The 9,646-nt window shown below is 54.5% G+C and overlaps 1 protein-coding gene across 1 annotated transcript in view; it reads right to left on the reverse strand.

The window, feature by feature from the left end:
• KLHL35 (kelch like family member 35) overlaps nucleotides 1-9,646 on the reverse strand; it is a 20,815-nt gene that overhangs the window by 10,511 nt on the left and 658 nt on the right. The window contains exons 2-7 of the mRNA XM_027699818.1: nucleotides 8,845-9,641; nucleotides 7,421-7,605; nucleotides 6,741-6,859; nucleotides 5,928-6,116; nucleotides 5,134-5,322; nucleotides 2,109-4,383 (exon numbers count right to left, since the gene is read on the reverse strand). Of these exons, the coding sequence (XP_027555619.1) occupies nucleotides 4,195-4,383; nucleotides 5,134-5,322; nucleotides 5,928-6,116; nucleotides 6,741-6,859; nucleotides 7,421-7,605; nucleotides 8,845-9,641 (1,668 nt within the window). The 3' untranslated portion in view covers nucleotides 2,109-4,194. The remainder of the gene's footprint in view (nucleotides 1-2,108; nucleotides 4,384-5,133; nucleotides 5,323-5,927; nucleotides 6,117-6,740; nucleotides 6,860-7,420; nucleotides 7,606-8,844; nucleotides 9,642-9,646) is intronic.

Below are 9,646 nucleotides of genomic sequence, written 5' to 3' on the forward strand. Positions count from 1 at the left end.
ACCAGTGTTAGACCCCCTCAGATCATCAATAACCAGTGTTAGACCCCCTCAGACCATCAGTGCCCAGTGTTAGACCCTGCTCAGACCATCAATAATCAGATCCCTCTTAGACCACCAATAACCAGTGTTAGACCCTGCTCAGATCATCAATAACCAGTGTTAGACCCTGCTCAGACCATCAATAACCAGTGTTAGACCCCCTCAGACCATCAATAACCAGTGTTAGACCCCCTCAGACTGTCACTAACCAGTGTTAGACCCTGCTCAGACCATCAATAATCAGATCCCTCTTAGACCATCAATAACCAGTGTTAGACCCCCTCAGACTGTCAGTGACCAGTGTTAGACCCTGCTCAGACCATCAATAACCAGTGTTAGACCCCCTCAGACTGTCAGTGCCCAGTGTTCAAGCCAAGGACTGGGTCTCAAGATCCCTGCTGGTCCTACCACGATTTGAATTTAATAGGAAATAAATCTTGCAAACGTCAGCCTTGCCATAAATCCGACAATGGTTCCCTCCTCCCCTTCCTTCTCCTGGGGATATTTAAACCCGGAGGGACAGCCAGTGAGACTGCTTTTATCTCTGCCCACCAGCTCCCAGCTGGCTGTTATGGCCCTTAATCTGAATTAATCAGCTCCAGCTCATCCCTTCAGCTGGGACCTGCAGCCCTGCCCTCCTGCCCCAGGTGATATCATCTCCTGCCAGCTGGGCAGCCCGGGGCAAAGGAGCTCCCACATCCCCAGGGGATGGAGCACAGGGGTGTTTACACAGGCAGAAAGTGGTAGGACGAGGGGGGAATGGCTTCCCACTGCCAGAGGGCAGGGTTAGGTGGGATATTGGGAAGGAATTCTTCCCTGGGAGGGTGGGGAGGCCCTGGCACAGGTTGCCCAGAGAAGCTGTGGCTGCCCCTGGATCCCTGGAAGTGTCCAAGGCCAGGCTGGAGCAACCTGGGCTAGTGGAAGGTGTCCCTGCCCAGGGCAGGGGGTGGGACTGGGTGGTTTTTAAGGTCCCTTCCAACCCAAACCATTCTGGGATTCCATGGCTCACTCTTTAGAGGGATCCCTTTTCCCTCCTAACTGTGGAGGAGGCTCCAGTTTCTACCTCTGAGGGGTACAGTGGACTTTCTTCCTGGGAAAGGATGGAAAAGGCCATTTTTGCCTTGTTTACTACAAGCAGTTCCACTTGCTTCCCCCAGCAGCCCTGTCTGCCTGGTTATTTATAATTCTTCTGGGTTTTGTGTCGTGGACAAACGTTATCAGGCCCTGAAGATCTTGCTGCCTACACCACCCTGTGGGGTTTGTCCACAAAAAGCTTTTTCTTCCCCCTGGTTCCCATCCATAACGCTAACATGCCCAAAATAACAGGAAATAGCAGGAAAACCAGAGGGATGGGGGAGGAAGGGATGGTTTGGGTACCACTGGAAGCGATTGACAGTTGGAGCGCAAAGAAATAAGTAATTTATTTTGTTTCTCAAAGCTTAAACACATCAAGCTGAGCCTCCTGCACATGCTTTGCAGGTGATCACTACTTCCTTCTACAGCTTTTGCCATGCAGAGCTCCCACAGCAAGTCTGGGCATTGCTGGGAACACGGCCAGGAGATGCTTCACCCGTGGGCTGAGGGAATTCCTCTCGGGATGTGAAGCACGTCGTGGTGCCGGGCAGTTCCGAGCTCTGTGTCCTTCTGCCACACCAAGGCAGAGCAAGAGACAGCCCAGGCAAACAGTTTTTCGGTTTCTCTTTCCCTCATGCCAAAGCACAAGTCAAATTTTCCCCATCCTTAGCAGAGTTTGAATTATCCAAACACCTCCCCTACACTGACTCGGCCATGATTCCATGTGATAGTTAAAGATATCATTCCCTGCAGACAAACAGCAGTACCTTGAACTTTCTGCTTGCTCACAGTGAGGATTTGGGTACCCCAGACAAAGGCTGGGACACCTCAAGGACGGTGTTCCCAAGGCTCCTGGGATGCTCCATCAACAATATGTTTCTGGAATGCCATAGGCACAAATGAATTCCCTGCAGCAAAAAGCAGCTGGGAGTCAAGGTGAATATTTATTTCTAAATAAAAGCAAGTTGAATCCCTTCCCTACCCCTCCCCTGCACACCTACAAAACACAATTCAGGGGTACAATAAATAGCAGGCAAATGTTTCAGTGTCTGTGCCACAACTTCCAGCACCGCGTCCCACCTATGGCAACACACCACACGTGGCAAAAGCACGTGGGAAAGCTGACAGGGACATCTTCCACCCTTTGGAGTGTGCTCATCCTACAGGAATAAAGTGGGAAGTACAGCAAGACACTCCCGGGAGGAGGCATTAGGAAAAATCAGGGAGGACTGTGGAGAGAGAAGTTGGAAATGCAACTGGAAAACTCCTCTTTTTTCCTTTCAAGGCTGTTGCTATGTCCAAATATATTCCTGTGCTCAAGAGCAGGAGCACAAAGAACCACCAGCAGCCAAGCAAGATCAGCTGTGTTCCCAGCCCCATTCCACATTCCTCAGGCTTACCTTTGGCATGGGGACCATCCCTTTTACCAGGGATTCCCCACAGTGCTCAGCCTCCTCAGCAGGTCAGATTTTGCTCGGTGCCTGCCCTGGGCAGGCTCATCCTCTTGGAATCTCCGTTCCCCTTAAAGACCCAAATGTGGATGCAATCTGATTGCAAATAAAATTGCCTTTTACCAGCAGGAATTTCCTTTTCTCTCCTCGTGGGAATAACCTACACCAGCGTGGAATCTCCTCTGAGGAAATCCTCGAGGAAACAGCCTCAAGTTGTGCCAGGAGAAGCTTAGATTAGATATTAGGGGGAAAAAACATGTCATGGGAAGGGTTTTGAAGCATTGTAAGGGGCTGCCCAGGGAAGTGGTGGAGTCACCACCCCTGGGAGCGTTCAGAAAACACGTGGATGTGGCCCTTGAGGACTTGGTTTAGTGGTGAGCACAGGGGGGAGCAGGCAGAACCAGCAGGTTTGGGACAACCGAAGGGGAATAGCTGGCCACAGTCATTTCCTCTGCTTCAGGAAGAACTGGGATGAGGAAAGGAAGGTGCAGAGAGCACAGCAGCCAGCCAGCAGCCTGCTGTGGAGGGGTGCACCCCACAGTGCCCAAGGTAGGGGGTGTTTTTAAGAGCCCTCACTCTACATTTGGCAGCAGTTCAGCCCCTAATTGAACAATGTGAGCATTTACATGGAGCCACCAGGAATCACCAGTTCCAGGCACGGACTAAAGACACCAACACCAAAAACTACGGTTATCCTACCAAATCAAACATGCTCAGGGTCATTTCCAGACCTGAGGGCAGCTTGGAGCAACGCAGGGTGTGTGATCAAACATCCTCCAAACGAGCTGCACACTCAGGCTCCCAGGGACCCCAGGCTGGCAAATATGGAGTTTATTTAAGATTTGCTACGTACTCCAGAGCCAAAATGAGACAGTTCTGTGGTTACCATGCTTCAGGTCTTCATGCTTAATTCCTACACCTTAATATTCCCCCTCCTTCTCCTCTCTGAAGAAGGAACTCTTGGCTGCAGGATTCACTTGTCCACTCAGTGAGAGAGACACAGCAGTCCAACCACAAAACAGGCATGAAAAGAGACAGCACTCTGTGCTTTGGGGGCACAGACCTTCACACAGACTGTGCAGAGTCAGAGCTGGAACTATTTGGGATTTAGTGGAGTGATTTTCTTGGGATCATCAACTTTGAAGTCCCAATCCCAGCTCTCCGTTCGAGGATGTTAAGGAGCATTTAGGTCCCCACTGGGGTTTGGCACGGGGTTCTGTAATAAATGCACAGATACCTGACAGCTTTTAGCCAAAGGATTGGATCCTGGAGCTGTAACTGTTACAGCAGCAGTTCTGGGCATCAGGGAGCAGCAAACACACATCCTTTCAGGACAGCAAATCCAGCAGAAGATTTTCATCTACAGCCAGGAAAAACCTAAGCAAAGGTCAAATCCAGCAGTCCCAGGGGTTGCAGTGGCAAGGTCTGTGATGCAGCTTCACGCAGCCCAGGACCCTTCCATCCTCTCACCTGGATCAGCATCAAATCCTTCGGCACCCGTCGCGAGGCCGGGAAAAAACAAACCCGAGGCTGCCCCGGGGGCTTGGGGGAGCACCTCCTCTGCAGGGGCTGCTGTTGCCACGTGCTGGGCGGCTCCAGGGGAGGCTCTGGGCGCAGGGGAGCCCCGTGGTCACCTGTCCCTGCGCTGCAGGATGGTCACACAGCCGTGGTAGCTGGTGCAGCGCTGCAGCGGCGGCTGCGGCTCCACCAGCCCCGTCGCCGGGTCGAAGGTGAACGCCTTGTCCGTGCCCTCCCCGGTCTCGTCCCGGCCACCCAGGATGTAGATCTTCCCTCCACACACCGTCAGGCCACAGCTCTCCTGGAAAGCACGAGGAAAGCTGGGGATCAGGCCTCCAGCCCCAGACAGCTGAGCGTTGAGTCTCTGCCATGGCCCAACTCTGCCCTGCCCGGCAGGAAGGGTGATGGATGTCTGGCTCTGGAGGGACTGCACTCTCACTGTTTCTGTCAGAGTTTAGGCACTGGAAATGCCTCCAGCCAGTGATGGGGCTGTTGCTGTCTCAGGAACACTGAGGGCACAGGGAACCAGGCCGTGCTTCCCTGGGAAAGCCACCTGTAAAGGTGCTTTCCTGGCGTTTTAACTCAGATCACAAGCTGAGTCCCACCATTCCTCCTCCCCGTGCCACAGCTCACGCTGCAGCAGGGCTGTGAGTGCCAGACTGTGGTGGCAATAAAGCAGGACACACAACCACCACCACAGAGCAGAGCAGAGCAGTGTAACCCTCCCACTGAAACAGATGATGTGGAGAACAATCCTCAACACCAATTGGTGTTGATCCCCAGAGATTCACTCCTCTGGCATGAATAGATGGTGTAGACCCAGCTTCCCAGGAAAACTTGGGTTTGCTATGAGAGAGATCCTCCAGGCAGTGTGGACACTGATGGTGAGGACATGTGCTTGATTTGCTCTGCACAGGCCACGTCCACATGCTCAGAGCCAAACCCACAATGTGTTTGCCCTGCCTTCAACCCCAGCACAGCACAGATGGCCATGATTCTAGAGAGGGAGAGAGAGGAGACCCAGAGCTTCTTTCCTAAAGCTCTTCCTTACCAGAGGCCCAGGGAGGGCGGCCACTTCTCTCCAGCTGTCCTTCCTGGGATCATAGCTGAAGATCTTGCTGAGGAGTCCACCCACAACGTAAATGATGTTGTCCAAGCAGACAGCACTGATGCACCTCTGGTAAAACGGGGTGGGAGACAAGAGCGTCCACTTGTCATCCTCTGGATCGTAACACTGGACCTGGGAGGGGAGACACAGCTGTGGGAACATGAATTCCCCACATCCCCCTGCTTGGGGGAAGCTGCTCTTCACCAGAAATAAAAGTGCACGGGGACAGAAACACGGGTGGGAGCTCCAACCCCCTTGCACTCCAGTGTCCCAGACAAACTGCAAACCCCGGGGTGGCTGTGCTTGACCCAGGCAGCATTTGGAGATGGGAGTTCAGAAGCACTGACAGCTCTTCCTGCAGCTCAGGAGACCAGAAGCATCGTGTCTGCCTTGCAGATGCACGGCCAGGCACGAGGAGCGTGTTGCTGCTGATCTGAAGTGAACACCCACGGCCTGGGAGGTTTGTTCCAGTGACGTCTCAGGGCTGGCCAGGCTCTACAGAAAGCACATCTAATACACTGTCACCTCCTGACACCTTCCCTCTCTGGTCCCCAAGTCTCACTGGCTTCTATTTCCCTGCATGACTTCTCATCTCATTGTAACAGAGCTTCCCATAGTCTTAAAAAAAAAAAAAAAAAAAGCACCCTTGTAGCTGAGGGACAACCCCGTTTCCCTCCAGGTTCCCTGCCAAACCTTGTTTTTCATGTCTCTGTCCATCCCTGATGGCCGAGCAGTACCTTGTCCGTGTTGGAGGTGTCGTCCACAGCCCCTCCCAGCACGTAGAGCCTGTTGAGGCAGGAGACCACGGCGGCCGAGCTCACGGCCTGGGGCAGCGGGGCCAGGCTGGACCAGCTGTTGGAGAAGGTGTCGTAGCACTCCACGCTGGAGAGGCGGTAAAAGCCATCGAAGCCCCCCACGGCGTAGATCTGCCACGGAAGGAGCACAGCAAGGGGATTAGGAACTCCTGGAGTCACCCCAACGGGCTGCCCTGTCACAGGGTGTGGGAGGGGAGGGGAGGACTCGGCCAGAGTGACACAGAGCCACAGCGACACCTCTGAAGGTCCCTCCCAACACAAACCAAGCCATGAAACACCCCACACTGCACAGCTTTCACCCAAAGGCTTAACACAGCTGCCTGCAGAAGTGTGGCACCGTCCCAGGGTGGATCTTACTGACACAACTTCATTTGGGGCTATTTCTGAAACAGTGACATGTTGGTTATGGCCCAGTTGTGCTCCCATCAAAACCATCTCTGAATGAGTCTCAGAGTGCCAGAATGGCTTGGGTTCAAAGGGATGTTAAAGTTCATCCAGTCCCACCCCCTGCCATGGGCAGGGACACTTTCCCCTATCCCAGGTTGCTCCAACCTGGCCTTGGGCACTTCCAGGGATGGGGCAGCCACAGCTTCTCTGGGCACCCTGTGCCAGGGCCTCCCCACCCTCATGATGACCCTGAATACAAACACTGACAGTTCCTCATTGCCCGGGGCAGCAGGAGGAGTGGGGACAGTGCTCCACGTGGCTCCTTCCCAAACCCAGGCCGTCGCCCACCTTGCCCTGGAGCGTTGCCATCTTGTGCCTCCAGCGGCCCTTCTGCAGACAAGCCACCTTGATCCAGACATTCAGCTGGGAGCTCAGCACCCAGACATCGCTGCTGCTGATGTGTCCTCCTGGAAAACAGAGGGATGGAGGGCTGGTGCGATCCCAAGGACAGCCCCATCACCTCCCTGCACCACAGCACTGCACAGCTCCCCCAGGCAATGGAGCAGCCATGGCCAGAATGTGGTTATGGGTTAAACCCAGCTTCCCAAGGGAGATTCTCCCTGGAATTCAAGGCCCTGTTACACAGTTCCATCCCTCTCACAGAACTCATCTGGCAGTCACTGTATTTCAGCTGAGGGACACGCAGGGACTCGGATGTTTTAGGAAACCCCTTCTGACAGCACCCACCAAAACCACCTCATTCCACAGCTGGACACTCCTGACAGATGCCCATCAGAAGGGAAAGGGTTTTTAACACTGCCATCCTCCCCCCTCAAAGGTGAAACTATTCCTTGGGACAGAAAAATCCCAACCACCCAAGGATAACCTTCACTGAGAAGTGATTTTGCTCCAAAGCTGGGACACACGTGAAGGATTCCTGGTGAACAGACCTAAGGAGTGACTGTCCAAGCAGAGTTTGTGCTGTTCTTTATCCCCAGGAAGGGACCACCCGGCCCAGGCCCTCTCACCTGAGATGTACACGTCGTTCTTCAGGGTGCAGGCAGCAAACTCTGACTTGGTGTACCCGGGCACGCTGGAGAGGGCTGTCCACTGCCTGCTCTTGGGGTGGTACAGGTCAGTGAAGGGCAGCTTCAGGAGGCCCTTCTTGTCACAGCCCCCAATGACCACGATGACCTCTGCCAGCTCCATGAACCTGCACCAGGAAGGGCAGGGGTGAGTCCTGGGCCAGGCCAATCCTTTCCAGCATCCCTCCCATCCTATTTGGGACATCCGAGGGAAGGCAAAGCCCTCTGCCGCTTCAGCTGCTGATCTGCTGGGCAAATCATTTCACCCCTGCACCATCAGATCAAAGGCACCCCCCAGCTCGGGTGGGAAAAGCTCCAGAGTGCACAGGGAAGGGAAGTGGGAATGACCTCTACAAGCCCACAGTGACATTGGCTCCTGCCACTCCCCCTCCCCCTTCCAGCACAGTCAGACCCAATAATCCTCAGGAGTGTGCAAAGCCACTCCTGGCAGCCTGCCTGGGGAGAGCTCTCTGCCTGGAGAGAGAAGTGCTTCCAGGAAATCTCTCTCCCTTCCCAGCCCCAACAGCAGCGAGCAGACGAGACAGACGGTAGGGGAAAGCAAGTCCTGCCAAGTAGGAGGTGGTGAGAAAAGAACCTCTCTGTGAGAAGGGAGGGGACAGGAAGGAGGAGGATGAAAGAGGATTTGAAAGGCTTGGTCCAATCCTCGGCTCCTCCACGCTTTGTGCAGGCTGAGACAATTCCCTACTGGCCAAAGCTGCCTGGGCCAGCATCTCTTTTACCTTCTGATTGTTCATCAGGAAATCAATGGGAAGAAAAACACATCATAATTTGGGCATGTCTAGGTGGGTCCCAGGGCAGTAACTGCTTTTCCCCCCTGGATACTAATTCCTGGCCCTGCAGCAATGCCTTTGAGTTAAGCACCGTGCTGATGGCCAGCAGGACTGGGATTGCTCCAAGCCTTCCTCTTAACAGTCTGGAGAAGGTGAGGGAGAGATCCAAAGAGGTGAAAGGAGACCAGTGGCAGAACTGGGAATGGAAAACAGGTCTCAACCCAGCGCTCTACCCTTGGGGGGAAGCAGATGGAAATAAAGAGGTAAAACACCCCTTCCTGCCCTTAGTCTGGACACCTCCCTGATGGGATCATTGGACAGTGCTGTGATTAGAGCACAATGCAAACAAAAAGCATCACATGCATTAAATTCCACAGGAATCCTTTAAGGCAGGCAAACAACTCCAATGCTTCGTTTCGGGAGCAAAGAGGCCAAAAGCGAGGCAATAGGTGGGGGGGGGAAGAAAAAAAAGAAAAAAAAGAAACAACCCAAGAACCACGAACTACAGGGATCATCAAACTGTGAGATCCATCAGCTTTGGGTCCATGCTGGTCCTGGAAGCTGGGGCTGTTTTACCTGCGGGGCCTGGAGCGCAGGGAGCCGACCTCGTTCCCCAGGATGTAGCACTTGCGGGCCTCGTGCAGGAGGGGAATGCATTCCTTGGAGTCCTGGATGAGCCCGTCCATCTCCACCTTCTCCAGGAAGTAGGTGGGGCTGAGCAGGGGCAGGCGCACGTGCTCCAGGAGCTCCCTCAGGAGCCCCTTCCTGGCGGGCGCGTCGTGGCGCACCCAGCGCATCACCGCCTCGAACACCACCTCCTCCCTGGGCACCACCAGCTGCTCGTCGCTCAGGTACCCCACCAGCTCCTTCACCCCCATCTCCAGGAACTCCTCGTGGCACGACACCTCCACGAAACACTCCAGCAGGAACCTCCTGCTCTTCTCCGTCAGGGACGCGATGGAGAAGGAGTCGGCGAACTTCATGATGCCCAGGCAGTTGCACGGGTGCAGCTGGCCCTCCAGGAAGGTGACGCAGGCATCCCTGAGCTTGGAGATCTGCAGCAGGTCAGACAGCTCCAGGATGCCCTCGACGTTGTCCTCCTGGATGATGATGTTCCCCCCGTACATGTAATCCAGGAGGAGGGACATGGTGGAGGCAGAGATCTTCTGGATGTTGACGATGTCCTGGTGGCCTTCCTTGAGGTCGCCGCCAAACATGGCCCTGAAGTAGGTGCTGTTGGCTGAGAGGGTGGCACGGTGGCAGGGGAACTCCTGCCCATCGATCAGCAGCACCACGTCGGTGAAGGTGCCGCTGTGCCGGTAGGAGTTGAGGGTCTGCAGGATCTGCTCGGCGTGGCAGGACCCACTGCACAGCTTCA

The sequence above is a fragment of the Neopelma chrysocephalum genome, unplaced genomic scaffold (assembly GCF_003984885.1).
Source record: "Neopelma chrysocephalum unplaced genomic scaffold, ASM398488v2 Primary Assembly neopelma1_141, whole genome shotgun sequence".
NCBI classification, from domain to species: domain Eukaryota; kingdom Metazoa; phylum Chordata; class Aves; order Passeriformes; family Pipridae; genus Neopelma; species Neopelma chrysocephalum.